This window comes from Salmo salar, unplaced genomic scaffold, assembly GCF_905237065.1.
Source record: "Salmo salar unplaced genomic scaffold, Ssal_v3.1, whole genome shotgun sequence".
Taxonomy (NCBI): domain Eukaryota; kingdom Metazoa; phylum Chordata; class Actinopteri; order Salmoniformes; family Salmonidae; genus Salmo; species Salmo salar.
In genome coordinates this window covers 33164-57500 of record NW_025547433.1, presented here as the reverse complement: position 1 = coordinate 57500, position 24337 = coordinate 33164, and the positions used below count along the sequence as shown (strand labels likewise).

The following is a 24337-nucleotide window of genomic DNA, read 5'->3' as shown; positions in this document are numbered from 1 at the left end:
CCCCCTGAGAGACAGCTGGTCTTCATTAACCTGTCTCTCCTACTACAGAATCAGTCTCCCCCTGAGAGACAGCTGGTCTTCATTAACCTGTCTCTCCTACTACAGAATCAGTCTCCTCCTGAGAGACAGCTGGTCTTCATTAACCTGTCTCTCCTACTACAGAATCAGTCTCCCCCTGAGGGGCTGGTCTTCATTAACCTGTCTCTCCTACTACAGAATCAGTCTCCCCTGAGAGACAGCTGGTCTTCATTAACCTGTCTCTCCTACTACAGAATCAGTCTCCTCCTGAGAGACAGCTGGTCTTCATTAACCTGTCTCTCCTACTACAGAATCAGTCTCCCCCTGAGGGGCTGGTCTTAATTAACCTGTCTCTCCTACTACAGAATCAGTCTCCTCCTGAGAGACAGCTGGTCTTCATTAACCCGTCTCTCCTCCTACAGAATCAGTCTCCCCCTGAGAGACAGCTGGTCTTCATTAACCTGTCTCTCCTACTACAGAATCAGTCTCCTCCTGAGAGACAGCTGGTCTTCATTAACCTGTCTCTCCTACTACAGAATCAGTCTCCTCCTGAGAGACAGCTGGTCTTCATTAACCTGTCTCTCCTACTACAGAATCAGTCTCCTCCTGAGAGACAGCTGGTCTTCATTAACCTGTCTCTCCTACTACAGAATCAGTCTCCCCCTGAGGGGCTGGTCTTAATTAACCTGTCTCTCCTACTACAGAATCAGTCTCCGCTGAGGGGCTGGTCTTCATTAACCTGTCTCTCCTACTACAGAATCAGTCTCCTCCTGAGAGACAGCTGGTCTTCATTAACCTGTCTCTCCTACTACAGAATCAGTCTCCCCCTGAGAGACAGCTGGTCTTCATTAACCCGTCTCTCCTCCTACAGAATCAGTCTCCTCCTGAGAGACAGCTGGTCTTCATTAACCCGTCTCTCCTCCTACAGAATCAGTCTCCTCCTGAGAGACAGCTGGTCTTCATTAACCTGTCTCTCCTACTACAGAATCAGTCTCCCCCTGAGAGACAGCTGGTCTTCATTAACCCGTCTCTCCTCCTACAGAATCAGTCTCCTCCTGATCTCCAGATCGTAAAGTCCCTCCACGTCTCCAGGACAATACCCAGGCTGCCCCAGGACAATGCCCAGGCCGGCGCCTGCTGAGTGGGTCACTGGAAGAGCTCTATTCCTCTCTCCCGGGGTTTGTCCTGGGACCATGGCAACCTGTGCTATCCCAGGATCCCGCTGGGCTGGCGACATGAACACTGACAGGGAGCCGCTATTAAATCAGGGGGGGGTAGAGAGGTGGGGAGGACGACGAGACATGAGGTATACAGGGAACAGAGACAGGAGAATAGACTGGACCAATTACCTTAAAAGGAGGTGACTGACTATGTCTCTGTCTGTCTCTCTCTCTCTGTCTCTCTCTCTCTCTGTCCACCATTTCTTTGGTAGAACAAACAGCAGCCAGGTGGTCCGGACACCCGACCTGTCCTCATGACTCTGACCTGGTGTCTCCACGTCCCAGATGGCGTCTCCACGTCCCAGATGGCGTCTCCACGTCCCAGATGGCGTCTCCACGTCCCAGACAGTAACAGACCTGGCGTCTCCACGTCCCAGATGGCGTCTCCACGTCCCAGATGGCGTCTCCACGTCCCAGACAGTAACAGACCTGGCGTCTCCACGTCCCAGATGGCGTCTCCACGTCCCAGATGGCGTCTCCACGTCCCAGACAGTAACAGACCTGGCGTCTCCACGTCCCAGATGGCGTCTCCACGTCCCAGACAGTAACTGACCTGGCGTCTCCACGTCTCAGATGGCGTCTCCACGTCCCAGACAGTAACAGACCTGGCGTCTCCACGTCCCAGATGACGTCTCCACGTCCCAGATGGCGTCTCCACGTCCCAGATGGCGTCTCCACGTCCCAGACAGTAACAGACCTGGCGTCTCCACGTCCCAGATGGCGTCTCCACGTCCCAGACAGTAACTGACCTGGCGTCTCCACGTCTCAGATGGCGTCTCCACGTCCCAGACAGTAACAGACCTGGCGTCTCCACGTCCCAGATGACGTCTCCACGTCCCAGATGGCGTCTCCACGTCCCAGATGGCGTCTCCACGTCCCAGACAGTAACAGACCTGGCGTCTCCACGTCCCAGATGGCGTCTCCACGTCCCAGACAGTAACTGACCTGGCGTCTCCACGTCTCAGATGGTGTCTCCACGTCCCAGACAGTAACTGACCTTGCGTCTCCACGTCTCAGATGGCGTCTCCACGTCCCAGATGGCGTCTCCACGTCCCAGATGGCGTCTCCACGTCCCAGACAGTAACTGACCTGGCGTCTGAACCAGACTAGTCACTGAACCAGACTAGTCACTGAACCAGACTAGCCACTGAACCAGACTAGCCACTGAGCCAGACTAGCCACTGAGCCACTGAACCAGACTAGTCACTGAACCAGACTAGTCACTGATCCAGACTAGTCACTGAGTCACTGAACCAGACTAGTCACTGAACCAGACTAGTCACTGAACCAGACTAGCCACTGAACCAGACTAGTCACTGAACCAGACTAGTCACTGAACCAGACTAGCCACTGAACCAGACTAGTCACTGAACCAGACTAGTCACTGAACCAGACTAGTCACTGAGCCAGACTAGTCACTGAACCAGACTAGTCACTGAACCAGACTAGTCACTGAACCAGACTAGCCACTGAGCCACTGAACCAGACTAGTCACTGAACCAGACTAGTCACTGAACCAGTCTAGCCACTGATCCAGTCTAGCCACTGAGCCACTGAACCAGTCTAGTCACTGAGCCACTGAACCAGTCTAGTCACTGAGTCACTGAACCAGACTAGTCACTGAACCAGACTAGTCACTGAACCAGACTAGCCACTGAACCAGACTAGCCACTGAACCAGTCTAGTCACTGAGCCACTGAACCAGTCTAGTCACTGAGCCACTGAACCAGTCTAGTCACTGAGTCACTGAACCAGACTAGTCACTGAACCAGACTAGCCACTGAACCAGACTAGCCACTGAACCAGTCTAGTCACTGAGCCACTGAACCAGTCTAGTCACTGAGCCACTGAACCAGTCTAGTCACTGAGTCACTGAACCAGACTAGTCACTGAACCAGACTAGCCACTGAACCAGTCTAGTCACTGAGCCACTGAACCAGTCTAGTCACTGAGCCACTGAACCAGTCTAGTCACTGAGCCACTGAACCAGTCTAGTCACTGAGTCACTGAACCAGACTAGTCACTGAACCAGACTAGCCACTGAACCAGACTAGCCACTGAACCAGTCTAGTCACTGAGCCACTGAACCAGTCTAGTCACTGAGTCACTGAACCAGACTAGTCACTGAACCAGACTAGCCACTGAACCAGACTAGCCACTGAACCAGTCTAGTCACTGAGCCACTGAACCAGTCTAGTCACTGAGCCACTGAACCAGTCTAGTCACTGAGCCACTGAACCAGTCTAGTCACTGAGTCACTGAACCAGACTAGTCACTGAACCAGACTAGCCACTGAACCAGTCTAGTCACTGAGCCACTGAACCAGTCTAGTCACTGAGCCACTGAACCAGTCTAGTCACTGAGCCACTGAACCAGTCTAGTCACTGAGTCACTGAACCAGACTAGTCACTGAACCAGACTAGCCACTGAACCAGACTAGCCACTGAACCAGTCTAGTCACTGAGCCACTGAACCAGTCTAGTCACTGAGCCACTGAACCAGTCTAGTCACTGAGCCTAATCTCCAGATCAGAGTGAGAGGAGGGGGAGGGGGAGGACAGACCAGGCTCTGTTTGCTGTGGGCCCCGGCAGACAAAGTCCCCTCATTCCTGCACCCCTCCCACCCCCGTCTCCCTGTCTCCCCCCTATCCCTCCCTCCACCCCCGTCTCCCCGTCTCCCCCCCATCCCTCCCTCCACTCACCTTGGAAGGCTGCTACGTTCCTGGAGATGAGGAACTTGAGGCTGGCGGAGGAGGTCTGGAGGAGGTTCTGAACATCCCGTTGGGCCGCCACCTGGTACCTGTCCTCCATCTTCTTAGTACAGCATGTCAGGTTCCTGGACTGGCACACCTGGAGGTCCGAACCTGGAGGGGAATAAATTACTGTTACTCCGTTGTTATGCCACATTACATGAACAGGTCTTCCATTGTGATCATAGAGAGAGAGAGGGTTCTGGAACATTAGGTCTTCCATTGTGATCATAGAGAGAGAGAGGGTTCTGGAACATTAGGTCTTCCATTGTGATCATAGAGAGAGAGAGAGAGGGTTCTGGAACATTAGGTCTTCCATTGTGATCATAGAGAGAGAGAGAGAGAGGGTTCTGGAACATTAGGTCTTCCATTGTGATCATAGAGAGAGAGAGGGTTCTGGAACATTGGGTCTTCCATTGTGATCATAGAGAGAGAGGGGGTTCTGGAACATTAGGTCTTCCATTGTGATCATAGAGAGAGAGGGGGTTCTGGAACATTAGGTCTTCCATTGTGATCATAGAGAGAGAGGGGGTTCTGGAACATTAGGTCTTCCATTGTGATCATAGAGAGAGAGAGGGTTCTGGAACATTAGGTCTTCCATTGTGATCATAGAGAGAGAGAGAGGGTTCTGGAACATTAGGTCTTCCATTGTGATCATAGAGAGAGAGAGAGAGAGGGTTCTGGAACATTAGGTCTTCCATTGTGATCATAGAGAGAGAGAGAGGGTTCTGGAACATTAGGTCTTCCATTGTGATCATAGAGAGAGAGAGGGTTCTGGAACATTAGGTCTTCCATTGTGATCATAGAGAGAGAGAGGGTTCTGGAACATTAGGTCTTCCATTGTGATCATAGAGAGAGAGAGGGTTCTGGAACATTAGGTCTTCCATTGTGATCATAGAGAGAGAGGGTTCTGGAACATTAGGTCTTCCATTGTGATCATAGAGAGAGAGGGTTCTGGAACATTAGCCATACTCATCCACTCAGAATGGATGATAAACAAAGCGCCATTGCTCAGCCAGATAGTACTATGCTTTAAGATGACGAGAGATGCCGTTTCATCATCAGGTCGTTCTACCGCTGACATACGCAGGAGAGGAGCTAGAGATGAACGACATTCACAAATGAGTCATTCACTAATGATTTTCCCCCTCCTTAACCCAGTGGGACGATTACTGCCAGTAAAACCTGCCAGATAGGTGACTGCCACGTGGCAGTAAAACCTGCCAGATAGGTGACTGCGACATGGCAGTAAAACCTGCCAGATAGGTGACTGCCACGTGGCAGTAAAACCTGCCAGATAGGTGACTGCCACGTGGCAGTAAAACCTGCCAGATAGGTGACTGCGACATGGCAGTAAAACCTGCCAGATAGGTGACTGCCACGTGGCGGTAAAACCTGCCAGATAGGTGACTGCCACGTGGCGGTAAAACCTGCCAGATAGGTGACTGCCACGTGGCGGTAAAACCTGCCAGATAGGTGACTGCCACGTGGCAGTAAAACCTGCCAGATAGGTGACTGCAACATGGCAGTAAAACCTGCCAGATAGGTGACTGCTACGTGGCAGTAAAACCTGCCAGATAGGTGACTGCCACGTGGCAGTAAAACCTGCCAGATAGGTGACTTCCACGTGGCAGTAAAACCTGCCAGATAGGTGACTGCAACATGGCAGTAAAACCTGCCAGATAGGTGACTGCCACGTGGCGGTAAAACCTGCCAGAGAGGTGACTGCCACGTGGCGGTAAAACCTGCCAGATAGGTGACTGCCACGTGGCGGTAAAACCTGCCAGAGAGGTGACTGCCACGTGGCGGTAAAACCTGCCAGATAGGTGACTGCCACGTGGCGGTAAAACCTGCCAGAGAGGTGACTGCCACGTGGCGGTAAAACCTGCCAGAGAGGTGACTGCCACGTGGCGGTAAAACCTGCCAGATAGGTGACTGCCACGTGGCGGTAAAACCTGCCAGATAGGTGACTCCCACGTGGCAATAAAACCTGCCAGATAGGTGACTGCCACGTGGCGGTAAAACCTGCCAGATAGGTGACTGTCACGTGGCGGTAAAACCTGCCAGAGAGGTGACTGCCACGTGGCGGTAAAACCTGCCAGAGAGGTGACTGCCACGTGGCGGTAAAACCTGCCAGAGAGGTGACTGCCACGTGGCGGTAAAACCTGCCAGAGAGGTGACTGCCACGTGGCGGTAAAACCTGCCAGAGAGGTGACTGCCACGTGGCGGTAAAACCTGCCAGATAGGTGACTGCCACGTGGCGGTAAAACCTGCCAGATAGGTGACTGCCACGTGGCAATAAAACCTGCCAGATAGGTGACTGCCACGTGGCGGTAAAACCTGCCAGATAGGTGACTGCCACGTGGCGGTAAAACCTGCCAGATAGGTGACTGCCACGTGGCGGTAAAACCTGCCAGATAGGTGACTGCCACGTGGCGGTAAAACCTGCCAGATAGGTGACTGCCACGTGGCGGTAAAACCTGCCAGATAGGTGACTGCCACGTGGCGGTAAAACCTGCCAGATAGGTGACTGTCACGTGGCGGTAAAACCTGCCAGAGAGGTGACTGCCACGTGGCGGTAAAACCTGCCAGATAGGTGACTGCCACGTGGCGGTAAAACCTGCCAGAGAGGTGACTGCCACGTGGCGGTAAAACCTGCCAGAGAGGTGACTGCCACGTGGCGGTAAAACCTGCCAGAGAGGTGACTGCCACGTGGCGGTAAAACCTGCCAGATAGGTGACTGCCACGTGGAAGTAAAACCTGCCAGAGAGGTGACTGCCACGTGGCAGTAAAACCTGCCAGATAGGTGACTGCCACGTGGCAGTAAAACCTGCCAGATAGGTGACTGCCACGTGGAAGTAAAACCTGCCAGATAGGTGACTGCCACGTGGAAGTAAAACCTGCCAGATAGGTGACTGCCACGTGGAAGTAAAACCTGCCAGATAGGTGACTGCCACGTGGCGGTAAAACCTGCCAGAGAGGTGACTGCCACGTGGCGGTAAAACCTGCCAGATAGGTGACTGCCACGTGGCGGTAAAACCTGCCAGAGAGGTGACTGCCACGTGGCGGTAAAACCTGCCAGAGAGGTGACTGCCACGTGGCGGTAAAACCTGCCAGATAGGTGACTGCCACGTGGCGGTAAAACCTGCCAGATAGGTGACTCCCACGTGGCAATAAAACCTGCCAGATAGGTGACTGCCACGTGGCGGTAAAACCTGCCAGATAGGTGACTGTCACGTGGCGGTAAAACCTGCCAGAGAGGTGACTGCCACGTGGCGGTAAAACCTGCCAGAGAGGTGACTGCCACGTGGCGGTAAAACCTGCCAGAGAGGTGACTGCCACGTGGCGGTAAAACCTGCCAGAGAGGTGACTGCCACGTGGCGGTAAAACCTGCCAGAGAGGTGACTGCCACGTGGCGGTAAAACCTGCCAGATAGGTGACTGCCACGTGGCGGTAAAACCTGCCAGATAGGTGACTGCCACGTGGCAATAAAACCTGCCAGATAGGTGACTGCCACGTGGCGGTAAAACCTGCCAGATAGGTGACTGCCACGTGGCGGTAAAACCTGCCAGATAGGTGACTGCCACGTGGCGGTAAAACCTGCCAGATAGGTGACTGCCACGTGGCGGTAAAACCTGCCAGATAGGTGACTGCCACGTGGCGGTAAAACCTGCCAGATAGGTGACTGCCACGTGGCGGTAAAACCTGCCAGATAGGTGACTGTCACGTGGCGGTAAAACCTGCCAGAGAGGTGACTGCCACGTGGCGGTAAAACCTGCCAGATAGGTGACTGCCACGTGGCGGTAAAACCTGCCAGAGAGGTGACTGCCACGTGGCGGTAAAACCTGCCAGAGAGGTGACTGCCACGTGGCGGTAAAACCTGCCAGAGAGGTGACTGCCACGTGGCGGTAAAACCTGCCAGATAGGTGACTGCCACGTGGAAGTAAAACCTGCCAGAGAGGTGACTGCCACGTGGCAGTAAAACCTGCCAGATAGGTGACTGCCACGTGGCAGTAAAACCTGCCAGATAGGTGACTGCCACGTGGAAGTAAAACCTGCCAGATAGGTGACTGCCACGTGGAAGTAAAACCTGCCAGATAGGTGACTGCCACGTGGAAGTAAAACCTGCCAGATAGGTGACTGCCACGTGGCGGTAAAACCTGCCAGATAGGTGACTGCCACGTGGCGGTAAAACCTGCCAGATAGGTGACTGCCACGTGACAGTAAAACCTGCCAGATAGGTGACTGCCACGTGGAAGTAAAACCTGCCAGATAGGTGACTGCCACGTGGAAGTAAAACCTGCCAGATAGGTGACTGCCGCGTGGAAGTAAAACCTGCCAGAGAGGTGACTGCCACGTGGCGGTAAAACCTGCCAGATAGGAGTCAACGTGAAAACCACATCATTAGGGCCCTGCGCCACACGACTTGGATTTCAACCTGTATTTAAAAAGCATTTTTTTTTAAAACAAAACGGTCCACTTTATGGGCAGATGGTCCAGTATCATCCTCACAAAATTGCTGTCTTAGTTGTCTCTCCTCGCATGATACTGGACGACACCCCCTTCGCCACGTCCACACAGACGGTCTACGTGTTGAAACAAGCTCGGGGGCAGAAGGAGTTATGCGGAAAGGCAGATTTGTGTGAAAGAAATCATGAGTGTCGTCGCTATCACTTCGACAAGTGACGTTCAACATTTACCACGCCGTGTGTAAAAGCTGCCTGCTCGCGTAGGACACACACACACACACACACCAACACAGATACAAACAGAGATACACACACACAGAGATATACCGATACACACACACACACAAATACACACACACAGAGATATACCGATACACACAGAGACACACACACACACACACACACACACACACACAGAGAGATATACCTACACACACACACACATACCAACACAGATACAAACAGAGATACACACACACAGAGATATACCGATACACACACACAAATACACACACACAGAGATACACACACACACACACACACACACAGAGAGATATACCTACACACACACACAGAGAGAGATATACCGACACACACAAATACACACGACAATCAAAACAACTTTCTTACTCTAAAAAGTGTTTTCAGACAGACGTGCTGAAACAGCCCTTCCCTCCACTCTATCAGACAACCTGTCCTGTGTTGTTATAGGGGGGGGCCTGGGGGTGAAGAGGAAGACGGGCCTGGGGGTGAAGAGGAAGACGGGCCTGGGGGTGAAGAGGAAGACGGGCCTGGGGGTGAAGAGGAAGACGGGCCTGGGGGTGAAGAGGAAGACGGGCCTGGGGGTGAGTCACGCAGAAGAGGAAGACGGGCCTGGGGGTGAGTCACGCAGAAGAGGAAGACGGGCCTGGGGGTGAGTCACGCAGAAGAGGAAGACGGGCCTGGGGGTGAGTCATGCAGAAGAGGAAGACGGGCCTGGGGGTGAGAAGGAAGAGGAAGACGGGCCTGGGGGTGAAGGGGAAGACGGGCCTGGGGGTGAAGAGGAAGACGGGCCTGGGGGTGAAGAGGAAGAGGAAGACGGGCCTGGGGGTGAAGAGGAAGACGGGCCTGGGGGTGAAGAGGAAGACGGGCCTGGGGGTGAAGAGGAAGACGGGCCTGGGGGTGAAGAGGAAGACGGGCCTGGGGGTGAAGAGGAAGACGGGCCTGGGGGTGAGTCACCCAGAAGAGGAAGACGGGCCTGGGGGTGAGTCACGCAGAAGAGGAAGACGGGCCTGGGGGTGAAGAGGAAGACGGGCCTGGGGGTGAAGAGGAAGACGGGCCTCGGGGTGAGTCACGCAGAAGAGGAAGACGGGCCTGGGGGTGAAGAGGAAGACGGCCCACGTTAACACATTCCTCATCCTCTAGATAAGACACCCATGAAAAGATCCTCAGGGGCCCTGATTTTAAAACTTTACACTTACAGAAACTGGGCTCGGTCCAACACGATGAAAGGTTCTGGTTTGATCTATAGTCTATCTACACGTGTAGTTTAAGGTGAGTTCCAGATGAGTCAGGCCATTTCCACGAGTCAATACGAGTCAATACGAGTCAGTACGAGTCAATACGAGTCAATACGAGTCAATACGAGTCAATACGAGTCAGTACAAGTCAGTGCGAGTCAATACGAGTCAGTACGAGTCAATACGAGTCAATACGAGTCAGTACGAGTCAATACGAGTCAATACGAGTCAAAGGTCTCATATTACAAATGGTTTTGCAAAAACAGCATCTTCTTTTCATTGGTGATCAGACTGATTTGCCCCCCCCCCCCTTCACGTCACCAATACTGTTTTCCTGTGGGACTGTTTATAGCGGGGGGGGGTCACCAACAGGCTAACATAGCTAGGAGCAGCTCACCAAACTATTCTGGAAGTACAATGCAAAGTTCACGTGTTCCACCACAAACTCTCATTAACCAAATGTCAGTAAGTATAAAAAAGACACAGCGAGCTACTATCCAACCAATGCAGCATTATCCCACTTCCTGGTCAGCCACTATTGTTTTAAAAGACACAGCAAGCTACCAGCTACTATCCAACCAATGCAGCATTATCCCGCTTCCTGGTCAGCCACTATTGGTTTAAAAGACACAGCGAGCTACCAGCTACTATCCAACCAATGCAGCATTATCCCGCTTCCTGGTCAGCCACTATTGTTTTAAAAGACACAGCAAGCTACCAGCTACTATCCAACCAATGCAGCATTATCCCTTGTCAGCCACTATTTTTAAAAGACACAGCAAGCTACCAGCTACTATCCAACCAATGCAGCATTATCCCACTTCCTGGTCAGCCACTATTGGTTTAAAAAAGACAAACCTGCCTACCTGTCTGCCTGTCTGCCTGTCTGTCTGTGTGGAGCGTGCCTGTCTGTCTGTCTGCCTGTCTGCCTGCCTGCCTGCCTGTCTGTGTGGAGCGTGCCTGCCTGTCTACCTGCCTGCCTGTCTGTGTGGAGCGTGCCTGCCTGTCTACCTGCCTGCCTGTCTGTGTGGAGCGTGCCTGCCTGTCTACCTGCCTGCCTGTCTGTGTGGAGCGTGCCTGTCTGTCTGTCTGCCTGCCTGTCTACCCGCCTGCCTGTCTGTGTGGAGCGTGCCTGCCTGTCTACCCGCCTGCCTGTCTGTGTGGAGCGTGCCTGTCTGTCTGCCTGTCTGTCTGTCTGGTGAGCCTGTTTGTCTATCACTCCATGTGTAGCCAGGTGATGTCATAACCATCTGGTGGACAAAAATACTTTCTCCAAAACCTTCCCAATTAAATGTTAACTGTAAAGTAGTAGATCAGGGGGAAGTAGAACAATCAGGAGGAAGTAGATCGGGAGGAAGTAGATCAATCAGGATGAAGTAGGTCGGGAGGAAGTAGATCAATCAGGAGGAAGTAGATCGGGAGGAAGTAGATCAATCAGGAGGAAGTAGATCGGGAGGAAGTAGATCAATCAGGAGGAAGTAGATCGGGAGGAAGTAGATCAATCAGGAGGAAGTAGATCGGGAGGAAGTAGATCAATCAGGAGGAAGTAGATCGGGAGGAAGTAGATCAATCAGGATGAAGTAGGTCGGGAGGAAGTAGATCAATCAGGAGGAAGTTGAACGGGAGGAAGTAGATCAGGAGGAAGTAGATCAGGAGGAAGTAGATCAGGAGGAAGTAGATCAATCAGGAGGAAGTAGATCAGGGGGAAGTAGATCAGGAGGAAGTAGATCAGGAGGAAGTAGATAATTTGTATGTATTATTTGTTATTTCCAATCTTTTCCATGAACTGAGCAGCAGCAGTACAGAACCATCACCAGACCGGCTCATTCGATGGAACATTCCTCACTGGCCCGATGAGCCACTAAAGGGCCCGATGAGCCATTAAAGGGCCAGATGGGCCATTAAAGGGCCCGATGAGCCATTAAAGGGCCAGATGGGCCACTAAAGGGCCCGATGGGCCACTAAAGGGCCAGATGGGCCATTAAAGGGCCCGATGAGCCACTAAAGGGCCCGATGGGCCACTAAAGGGCCAGATGGGCCACTAAAGGGCCCGATGGGCCATTAAAGGGCCAGATGGGCCACTAAAGGGCCCGATGGGCCACTAAAGGGCCAGATGGGCCACTAAAGGGCCCGATGGGCCATTAAAGGGCCCGATGGGCCACTAAAGGACCCGATGGGCCACTAAAGGGCCCGATGGGCCACTAAAGGGCCCGATGAGCCATTAAAGGGCCCGATGAGCCATTAAAGGGCCAGATGAGCCATTAAAGGGCCAGATGAGCCATTAAAGGGCCCGATGGGCCACTAAAGGGCCAGATGGGCCACTAAAGGGCCAGATGAGCCACTAAAGGGCCCGATGAGCCATTAAAGGGCCCGATGGGCCATTAAAGGGCCAGATGGGCCACTAAAGGGCCCGATGAGCCACTAAAGGGCCCGATGGGCCATTAAAGGGCCAGATGAGCCATTAAAGGGCCAGATGAGCCATTAAAGGGCCAGATGGGCCACTAAAGGGCCAGATGAGCCACTAAAGGGCCCGATGAGCCACTAAAGGGCCCGATGAGCCATTAAAGGGCCCGATGGGCCATTAAAGGGCCAGATGGGCCATTAAAGGGCCCGATGGGCCATTAAAGGGCCAGATGAGCCATTAAAGGGCCCGATGAGCCATTAAAGGGCCCGATGGGCCATTAAAGGGCCAGATGAGCCATTAAAGGGCCAGATGAGCCACTAAAGGGCCAGATGGGCCATTAAAGGGCCAGATGCGCCATTAAAGGGCCCGATGAGCCATTAAAGGGCCAGATTAGCCACTAAAGGGCCAGATGAGCCAGATGAGCCATTAAAGGACCCGATGAGCCATTAAAGGGCCCGATGAGCCATTAAAGGGCCCGATGAGCCATTAAAGGGCCAGATGAGCCATTAAAGGGCCAGATGAGCCAGATGAGCCATTAAAGGGCCAGATGAGCCATTAAAGGGCCAGATGCGCCATTAAAGGGCCAGATGAGCCATTAAAGGGCCAGATGCGCCATTAAAGGGCCAGATGAGCCATTAAAGGGCCAGATGGGCCATTAAAGGGCCAGATGAGCCATTAAAGGGCCCGATGAGCCATTAAAGGGCCAGATGAGCCATTAAAGGGCCAGATGAGCCACTAAAGGGCCCGATGAGCCATTAAAGGGCCCGATGAGCCATTAAAGGGCCCGATGAGCCATTAAAGGGCCCGATGAGCCATTAAAGGGCCAGATGAGCCATTAAAGGGCCAGATGAGCCATTAAAGGGCCAGATGAGCCACTAAAGGGCCCGATGAGCCACTAAAGGGCCAGATGCGCCATTAAAGGGCCAGATGGGCCATTAAAGGGCCAGATGTGCCCGATGAGCCATTAAAGGGCCCGATGAGCCATTAAAGGGCCCGATGAGCCATTAAAGGGCCAGATGAGCCATTAAAGGGCCAGATGAGCCATTAAAGGGCCAGATGAGCCACTAAAGGGCCCGATGAGCCACTAAAGGGCCAGATGCGCCATTAAAGGGCCAGATGGGCCATTAAAGGGCCAGATGAGCCCGATGAGCCATTAAAGGGCCCGATGAGCCATTAAAGGGCCAGATGAGCCATTAAAGGGCCAGATGGGCCATTAAAGGGCCAGATGAGCCATTAAAGGGCCAGATGAGCCATTAAAGGGCCAGATGCGCCATTAAAGGGCCAGATGAGCCATTAAAGGGCCAGATGAGCCATTAAAGGGCCAGATGAGCCATTAAAGGGCCAGATGAGCCACTAAAGGGCCCGATGAGCCACTAAAGGGCCAGATGCGCCATTAAAGGGCCAGATGGGCCATTAAAGGGCCAGATGAGCCCGATGAGCCATTAAAGGGCCCGATGAGCCATTAAAGGGCCAGATGAGCCATTAAAGGGCCAGATGGGCCATTAAAGGGCCAGATGAGCCATTAAAGGGCCAGATGAGCCATTAAAGGGCCAGATGCGCCATTAAAGGGCCAGATGAGCCATTAAAGGGCCAGATGAGCCATTAAAGGGCCCGATGGGCCATTAAAGGGCCCGATGAGCCATTAAAGGGCCAGATGAGCCATTAAAGGGGATGGGACACCTGTAGAACCCATTAACCTGTAGAACCCATTCATCTGTAGAACCCATTCATCTGTAGAACCCATTAACCTGTAGAACCCATTCATCTGTAGAACCCATTCATCTGTAGAACCCATTCATCTGTAGAACCCATTCATCTGTAGAACCCATTAACCTGTAGAACCCATTCATCTGTAGAACCCATTCATCTGTAGAACCCATTAACCTGTAGAAACCATTCATCTGTAGAACCCATTCATCTGTAGAACCCATTAACCTGTAGAACCCATTCATCTGTAGAACCCATTCATCTGTAGAACCCATTAATCTGTAGAACCCATTAATCTGTAGAACCCATTCATCTGTAGAACCCATTCATCTGTAGAACCCATTCATCTGTAGAACCCATTAACCTGTAGAACCCATTCATCTGTAGAACCCATTCATCTGTAGAACCCATTCATCTGTAGAACCCATTCATCTGTAGAACCCATTCATCTGTAGAACCCATTAACCTGTAGAACCCATTCATCTGTAGAACCCATTCATCTGTAGAACCCATTCATCTGTAGAACCCATTCATCTGTAGAACCCATTGTTCTTTATGGTTGTGAGGTCTGGTGTTGCTCACCAACCAAGAATTCACTAAATGGGACAAACACCAAATTAATACGTCCCCTGGGGGAACTGAAAGAGCCGTTAAATTCTACAACCACCTAAAAGGAAGCGATTCCCAAACCTTCCATAACAAAGCCATCACCTACAGAGAGATGAACCTGGAGTAGAGTCCCCTAAGCAAGCTGGTCCTGGGGCTCTGTTCACAAACACAAACAGACCCCACAGAGCCCCAGGACAGCAACACAAACAGACCTCACAGAGCCCCAGGACAGCAACACAAACAGACCCCACAGAGCCCCAGGACAGCAACACAATTAGACCCCACAGAGCCCCAGGACAGCAACACAAACAGACCCCACAGAGCCCCAGGACAGCAACACAAACAGACCACACAGAGCCCCAGGACAGCAACACAAACAGACCTCACAGAGCCCCAGGACAGCAACACAAACAGACCCCACAGAGCCCCAGGACAGCAACACAAACAGACCCCACAGAGCCCCAGGACAGCAACACAAACAGACCCCACAGAGCCCCAGGACAGCAACACAAACAGACCCCACAGAGCCCCAGGACAGCAACACAATTAGACCCCACAGAGCCCCAGGACAGCAACACAACTAGACCCAACCAAACCATGAGAAAACAAAAAGATAATTAGTTGACACATTGGAAAGAATTAACAAAAAAACAGAGCAAACTAGAATGATATTTGTCCCTAAACTGAGAGAGGACACAGTGGCAGAATACCTGACCACTGTGACTGACCACAAATTAAGAAAATCCTTGACTATGTACAGACTCCGTGAGCAGAGCCTTGCTATTTAGGGAGGTCGCCATAGGCAGTCTTCTCTTCGAGAGCCAGGTCTTCCTTTGTGCCCACAAAATGTGGAAACTGAGCTACACTTCCTGTCAAATGTATAACTACATCACAGACGCATATTTCGCACAGACCGAGAAAGAATTTTAAAATAACAAAACAAAACATTGATAAACTCCCATATCTGTTAGGTGAAATATCGCAGTGTGCCGTGACACAAGCAGCAAGATGTGTGGCCTGTTGCCACAAGAAAAAGGGGGTAATCAGTGAAGAACAAACATTGTAAATACAACCCATATTTATCCATTTATTTTCCCTTTCATACATCAACTACTTGCATATTTTTACAACACTGTACAGAGACAATAACATGTCTATTCTTTAAAAAAAATGTTTGTGAGTGCCATGTTTTTCCTTGTTCATTTTCATTTTGTTTGTCTACTCCATTTGCTTTGGCAGTGTAAACATATATTTTTCCCCATGCCAATAAAAGCCCTTTGAATTGAACTGAAGGGAGGCAGAGAGGTGGGAGAGAGAGGCGGAGAGGAGAGAGAGAGAGGCGGACAGGAGAGAGAGGCAGAGAGGAGAGAGAGAGAGAGAGGAAGAGAGGAGTGAGGCAGAGAGGTGGCAGAGAGGAGGAAGAGAGGCAGAGAGGTGGGGGAGAGGAGAGAGAGGCAGAGAGGAGGGAAACAGGCAGCGAGGAGGAGGGAAAGAAGCAGAGAGGAGGAGTGAGAGAGGCAGAGAGGAGGAGGGAAAGAGAGAGGAAGAGAGTGAGCGAGGCAGAGAGGAGGAGTGAGAGAGGCAGCGAGGAGGAGGGAAAGAAGCAGAGAGGAGGAGTGAGAGAGGCAGAGAGGAGGAGGGAAAGAGAGGCAGAGAGAGAAAAGGAGGAGGCAGAGAGGAGAGGCAGTCCGAGCAGCGGCCAGCCCACAGCTCAGCTATAATTTACTCAGCGGTCCATTGTCTCTCAGCACCAGACCCATAGACAACACTAAAAGCGTATCATTCTTCCACAGATGTTGCAGTTGGACGAGACGTCTGGTGGACGAGACGTCTGGTGGACGAGACGCTGTTAAGAAAAACTCAGTGATCCAGTGGTCCAGAACCACGTTCACTCAGTGGTCCAGTAGAACAGAACCACGTTCACTCAGTGGTCCAGTAGAACAGAACCACGTTCCCTCAGTGGTCCAGTAGAACAGTAGTACAGAACCACGTTCACTCAGTGATCCAGTAGAACAGTAGAACAGAACCACGTTCACTCAGTGGTCCAGTAGAACAGTAGTACAGAACCACGTTCACTCAGTGGTCCAGTAGAACAGAACCACGTTCACTCAGTGGTCCAGTAGAACAGTAGTACAGAACCACGTTCACTCAGTGACCCAGTAGTACAGAACCACGTTCACTCAGTGACCCAGTAGTACAGAACCACGTTCACTCAGTGGTCCAGTAGTACAGTAGTACAGAACCACGTTCACTCAGTGGTCCAGTAGAACAGTAGAACAGAACCACGTTCACTCAGTGGTCCAGTAGAACAGAACCACCTTCCCTCAGTGGTCCAGTAGAACAGTAGTACAGAACCACGTTCACTCAGTGGTCCAGTAGAACAGAACCACCTTCACTCAGTGGTCCAGTAGAACAGAACCACGTTCACTCAGTGACCCAGTAGAACAGAACCACGTTCACTCAGTGGTCCAGTAGAACAGTAGAACAGAACCACGTTCACTCAGTGGTCCAGTAGAACAGAACCACGTTCACTCAGTGATCCAGTAGAACAGTAGTACAGAACCACGTTCACTCAGTGGTCCAGTAGAACAGAACCACGTTCACTCAGTGGTCCAGTAGAACAGAACCACATTCACTCAGTGACCCAGTAGAACAGAACCACATTCACTCAGTGACCCAGTAGAACAGAACCACATTCACTCAGTGACCCAGTAGAACAGAACCACATTCACTCAGTGACCCAGTAGAACAGAACCACGTTCACTCAGTGACCCAGTAGAACAGAACCACATTCACTCAGTGACCCAGTAGAACAGAACCACATTCACTCAGTGACCCAGTAGAACAGAACCACGTTCACTCAGTGACCCAGTAGAACAGAACCACATTCACTCAGTGACCCAGTAGAACAGAACCACATTCACTCAGTGACCCAGTAGAACAGAACCACATTCACTCAGTGACCCAGTAGAACAGAACCACGTTCACTCAGTGACCCAGTAGAACAGAACCACGTTCACTCAGTGGTCCAGTAGTACAGTAGAACAGAACCACGTTCACTCAGTGACCCAGTAGAACAGAACCACGTTCACTCAGTGGTCCAGTAGTACAGTAGAACAGAACCACATTCACTCAGTGACCCAGTAGAACAGAACCACATTCACTCAGTGACCCAGTAGAACAGAACCACATTCACTAAGTGACCCAGTAGAACAGAACCACATTCACTCAGTGACCCAGTAGAACAGAACCACATTCAGACAACAGATCAACCAGCTCTGTGTGGTGTGATGATGATGATGATGATGATGATGATGGCATCGTGGATAGTGACGCTAAAATAACAAACCATGCTACTCTACAATATCTGGGAGATGAATCGAGAGAGAGAGAGATTTTTATCTTCATAGTTTTAGAATTAGTCACAGAGGCAGTGTTTCTCCTAGTTAGATATTCCAGGTGGAGTGCAGAGGCCAACATACCACCACCCAGGGCCTCTGGTTAATGGAAGCACACAGACGATTGATTGTCTGACCACAACAACAAAAAAATCTAAAATAATTCAATTCAGACACATAAATCTTTTTTTTTTTTTTTTTAAGTGAGAACCATTGTATGTATTGAGTTGAACTAAGTGATGAATCCGTCTTGTTTACTTTAAACTTTAAAACGTAAATAAAAGGTGTTTATCTCCCCCCCCGAACAAGCCGCACAGACAGCTAGAGAACAGTTCTGTTGTTCTGAACACCGAAACACTAACTAAAAATATCATGTGATCTTTAGATCCAACAACAACCCAAAAAAACAGCGAGCGCCCTACGTCCTGGAAAAAAAACATGGCTGCGTCTGAAATATACACACTATATACACTGGTCAACAACAACAACGGGTAGTGGACAGACAGACGGGAATAGGAAGCCATTTCAGACACATGTCCAACCACAAATACAGAGCTGGACAAAAGTGCCTCCGTGTGAATCTGTTCAGTGAGTCCAGCGTCGGGACGGCAGCTGCGTCAACAGAGATAATGAATATTATCTCTCAGCTAATGGCTTCTGGAAATGTTCTCTAGTCAAGTGCATTGTCCAAAACACATGAGGGAATGATGTGAATTTAAAAAAGGTATGGGATTTGATGGCCCCATCAGAGAGCCCTACAGACCCTACTGAGGCCCATAGCTACTGAGGCCCATAGCTACTGAGGCCCATAGCTACTGAGGCCCATAGCTACTGAGGCCCATAGCTACTGAGGACCTGTAGATAGAATACTGAGGCCCTGTAGATAGAATACTGAGGCCCATAGAATACTGAGGCCCATAGAATACTGAGGCCCATAGAATACTGAGGCCCATAGAATACTGAGGCCCATAGCTACTGAGGCCCTGAAGATAGAATACTGAGGCCCTGTAGATAGAATACTGAGGCCCTGTAGATAGAATACTGAGGCCCATAGCTACTGAGGCCCATAGCTACTGAGGCCCTGAAGATAGAATACTGAGGCCCTGTAGATAGAATACTGAGGCCCATAGAATACTGAGGCCCTGTAGATAGAATACTGAGGCCCTGTAGATAGAATACTGAGGCCCATAGCTACTGAGGCCCTGTAGATGGAATACTGAGGCCCAGTAGATAGAATACTGAGGCCCATAGCTACTGAGGCCCATAGCTACTGAGGCCCCGTAGATAGAATACTGAGGCCCAGTAGATAGAATACTGAGGCCCTGTAGATAGAATACTGAGGCCCATAGCTACTGAGGCCATGTAGATGGAATACTGAGGCCCAGTAGATAGAATACTGAGGCCCATAGCTACTGAGGCCCCGTAGATAGAATACTGAGGCCCTGTAGATAAAATACTGAGGCCCATAGCTACTGAGGCCCTGTAGATGGAATACTGAGGCCCAGTAGATAGAATATTGAGGCCCATAGCTACTGAGGCCCAGTAGATAGAATACTGAGGCCCAGTAGATAGAATACTGAGGCCCATAGCTACTGAGGCCCTGTAGATGGAATACTGAGGCCCAGTAGATAGAATACTGAGGCCCAGTAGATAGAATACTGAGGCCCAGTAGATAGAATACTGAGGCCCGGTAGATAGAATACTGAGGCCCTGTAGATAGAATACTGAGGCCCTGTAGATAGAATACTGAGACACATAGCTACTGAGGCCCAGTAGATGGAATACTGAGGCCCCGTAGATAGAATAGTGAGGCCCAGTAGATAGAATACTGAGGCCCAGTAGATAGAATACTGAGGCCCGGTAGATAGAATACTGAGGCCCTGTAGATAGAATACTGAGGCCCTGTAGATAGAATACTGAGACACATAGCTACTGAGGCCCTGTAGATAGAATACGGAGGCCCTGTAGATAGAATACGGAGACCCTGTAGATAGAATACTGAGGCCCATAGCTACTGAGGCCCTGTAGATAGAATACTGAGGCCCTGTAGATAGAATACTGAGGCCCTGTAGATAGAATACTGAGACCCATAGCTACTGAGGCCCTGTAGATAGAATACTGAGGCCCTGTAGATAGAATACGGAGACCCTGTAGATAGAATACTGAGGCCCATAGCTACTGAGGCCCTGTAGATAGAATACTGAGGCCCTGTAGATAGAATACTGAGGCCCTGTAGATAGAATACTGAGGCCCTGAAGATAGAATACTGAGGCCCATAGCTACTGAGGCCCTGTAGATAGAATACTGAGGCCAATAGCTACTGAGGCCCAGTAGATAGAATACTGAGGCCCTGTAGATAGAATACCGAGGCCCATAGCTACTGAGGCCCCGTAGATAGAATACCGAGGCCCCCTTAGATAGAATACTGAGGCCCATAGCTACTGAGGCCCTGTAGATAGAATACTGAGGCCCCGTAGATAGAATACTGAGGCCCATAGCTACTGAGGCCCAGTAGATGGAATACTAAGGACCTGTAGATAGAATACTGAGGCCCATAGCTACTGAGGCCCTGTAGATGGAATACTGAGAACCATAGCTACTGAGGCCCTGTAGATAGAATACTGAGGCCCTGTAGATAGAATACTGAGGCCCATAGCTACTGACGCCCGTAGATAGAATACTGAGGCCCTGTAGATAGAATACTGAGGTCCTGTAGATAGAATACTGAGGCCCTGTAGATAGAATACTGAGGCCCAGTAGATAGAATACTGAGGCCCTGTAGATAGAATACTGAGGCCCTGTAGATAGAATACTGAGGCCCATAGCTACTGAGGCCCTGTAGATAGAATACTGAGGCCCATAGCTACTGAGGCCCTGTAGATAGAATACTGAGGCCCATAGCTACTGAGGCCCATAGCTACTGAGGCCCATAGCTACTGAGGCCCATAGCTACTGAGGCCCATAGCTACTGAGGCCCATAGCTACCAAGACATTGACTCCTAGTCTCTGATAGTTGGCTGTTTCATCCTTTTCTCCTCTCCTTTATAATATTTAGGAGAACACAAAGAGGAAACATAATACAAAAAAATATTCTCTCTCTGTCAAGTGCCGCGACCCTATGACCCCATGACCCCATGACCCTATGACCCCATGACCCCAGCCCGTTTTGACAGAGTCTAAAAGGAGTACGATTCCCTTGGCTTTTAGTAAACTTCCAACCCGAAAACAAGGCTCATCTTGAAAACCACCTGTACCTTTCACATTCCTCTGACAAAAATCAGCCTAAACGGGCCTGTAATAATAAACAGATACAGCAGCCTCAGCCCACAGACTTTATCTAACCAATAAGGACCGAGGGGGGTGGTATATGGCCAATATACCACGGCTAAGGCCTGTTCTTATGTACAAGGCGGCGCCTGGATACTGGCCATATACCACAAACCCCAGAGGTGCCTTATTACTATAATAAACTAGTTACCAATGTAATTAGAGACGTGTAAAAAAAATATATATATATTTTGTAATATCCGTGGTATTTCAGCCAATCAGCGTTCAGGTCTCGAAACACGCAGTTTATTATAACAGTTAGATAACCAATGGGATGAGAGAACATGTAGTCATGGTAATCTATACAGTTAGATAACCAATGGGATGAGAGAACATGTAGTCATGGTAATCTATACAGCTAGATAACCAATGGGATAAGAGAACATGTGGTCATGGTAATCAATACAGTTAGATAACCAATGGGATGAGAGAACATGTAGTCATGGTAATCAATACAGTTAGATAACCAATGGGATGAGAGAACATGTAGTCATGGTAATCAATACAGTTAGATAACCAATGGGATGAGAAAACATGTAGTCATGGTAATCAATACAGTTAGATAACCAATGGGATGAGAGAACAAGTAGTCATGGTAATCTATACAGTTAGATAACCAATGGGATGAGAGAACATGTAGTCATGGTAATCTATACAGTTAGATAACCAATGGGATGTGAGAACATGTAGTCATGGTAATCAATACAGTTAGTAGAACGTAATATACTAACTAATCAGGATCCATAGATCTACATACTACAGGCTACGGCAGTGTGCCATAGATCTACATACTACAGGCTACGGCAGTGTGCCATAGATCTACAGAATACAGGCTACGGCAGTGTGCCATAGATCTACAGAATACAGGCTACGGCAGTGTGCCATAGATCTACAGAATACAGGCTACGGCAGTGTGCCATAGGTCTACAGAATACAGGCTACGGCAGTGTGCCATAGGTCTACAGAATACAGGCTACGGCAGTGTGCCATAGATCTACAGAATACAGGCTACGGCAGTGTGCCATAGATCTACAGAATACAGGCTACGGCAGTGTGCCATAGGTCTACAGAATACAGAATACGGCAGTGTGCCATAGATCTACAGAATACAGGCTACGGCAGTGTGCCATAGGTCTACAGAATACAGGCTACGGCAGTGTGCCATAGATCTACAGAATACAGGCTACGGCAGTGTGCCATAGGTCTACAGAATACAGGCTACGGCAGTGTGCCATAGATCTACAGAATACAGGCTACGGCAGTGTGCCATAGATCTACAGAATACAGGCTACGGCAGTGTGCCATAGGTCTACAGAATACAGGCTACGGCAGTGTGCCATAGGTCTACAGAATACAGGCTACGGCAGTGTGCCATAGATCTACATACTACAGGCTACGGCAGTGTGCCATAGGTCTACAGAATACAGGCTACGGCAGTGTGCCATAGGTCTACAGAATACAGAATACGGCAGCTTGCCATGGTTCAACAACCCCAGCCATGTGTGACTGAATAAAGCACGTCTTGAGACCGTCATCCAAAGCAGTCACTTTGGCAACTCTTGATATAAAAAATGGTAAAGAAACGTGCAGATATATTAAATCAGTTTATAAATGTATTTAAAAAAAACTACCGTAGGCCTACCTTCTCTCGGTCTCTCCGGCAGTGATTTCACTGGTCCAATCTGCCGCAGATGAAAAACTTTTCGCACTTCATCACAGCTAGTTGGACTTGCCGAACTGAGCCCAACACAAGCAGCAACAAGCAAACAGCAAATGAGGTGTTGTAATCCCATTTTTTAAACCCAGGTCGATGTTACACAAAATTCACTATCTAATATTTAAAAAAAGTTATAAACATTCCGCCATTCCTTCGATCACAACATCCACATTTTCAAGGTTTCCTGGATCAGCGACGATGGGAGAAAAAAAAAATATGACCTGAAATGTTCTCAAAACAATAAAAAAAAAAAACGAAATCATTGAATGAAGTTACAGCAGTAGTCGTTGAAAGAGTCATGGGACTGCAGAGGAACACGACGGTGGCATGTTGAGAGCGATTTGGGCCGTGACTGGATCCGTGAAGGGGAATGAGAGGAATGGGCGGAACCATACCTGAGACAGAACCACTGGAGAACACTACAGCCAACAGTGGGGTGCAGAGCCATCTCGTGGATAAACCTTAGAGCAGCAGCCTAAAACAATTTACATTTTAGCAGACGCTCTTATCCAGAGCGACTTACAGTAGTGAATGCATACATTTTCATACATTTTCTTTTTCTCCGTAATGGTCCCCCCGTGGGAATCGAACCCATAACCCTGGCGTTGCAAACACCATGCTCTACCAACTGAGCCACACCTAAAACAATTAGTATTATAGTCTATTACTACAGCATGGCTAGACTGTAACAAACCGTTTGGTACAGAGTTATGGATCAGACCGTTTCTATCGAGTTCCATAGGCCAATTAAACGCCTTTTTGGGGCAATGGGTATGAGCTTTATGGCGTCCACATTACGCACAGGGGATTTCCGCTAAGAGGCAGTGGCGTCCACATTACGCACAGGGGATTTCCGCTAAGAGGCAGTGGCGTCCACATTACGCACAGGGGATTTCCGCTGAGGCAGTGGCGTCCACATTACGCACAGGTGATTTCCGCTAAGAGGCAGTGACGTCCACATTACGCACAGGTGATTTCCGCTAAGAGGCAGTGGCGTCCACATTACGCACAGGGGATTTCCGCTAAGAGGCAGTGGCGTCCACATTACGCACAGGGGATTTCCGCTAAGAGGCAGTGGCGTCCACATTACGCACAGGGGATTTCCGCTAAGAGGCAGTGGCGTCCACATTACGCACAGGGGATTTCCGCTAAGAGGCAGTGGCGTCCACATTACGCACAGGGGATTTCCGCTAAGAGGCAGTGGCGTCCACATTACGCAC

General features: G+C 50.2%; 1 protein-coding gene across 1 annotated transcript in view; it reads right to left on the bottom strand.

Annotated features, from left to right (window-relative positions):
* The window catches only part of LOC123731819 (glypican-5), a 173924-nt gene extending 150334 nt beyond the window's left edge, over positions 1 to 23590 (bottom strand). The window contains exons 1-2 of the mRNA XM_045711244.1: positions 23043 to 23590; positions 3940 to 4101 (exon numbers count right to left, since the gene is read on the bottom strand). Of these exons, the coding sequence (XP_045567200.1) occupies positions 3940 to 4101; positions 23043 to 23193 (313 nt within the window). The 5' untranslated portion in view covers positions 23194 to 23590. The remainder of the gene's footprint in view (positions 1 to 3939; positions 4102 to 23042) is intronic.
* Positions 23591 to 24337: the final 747 nt, after the last annotated feature.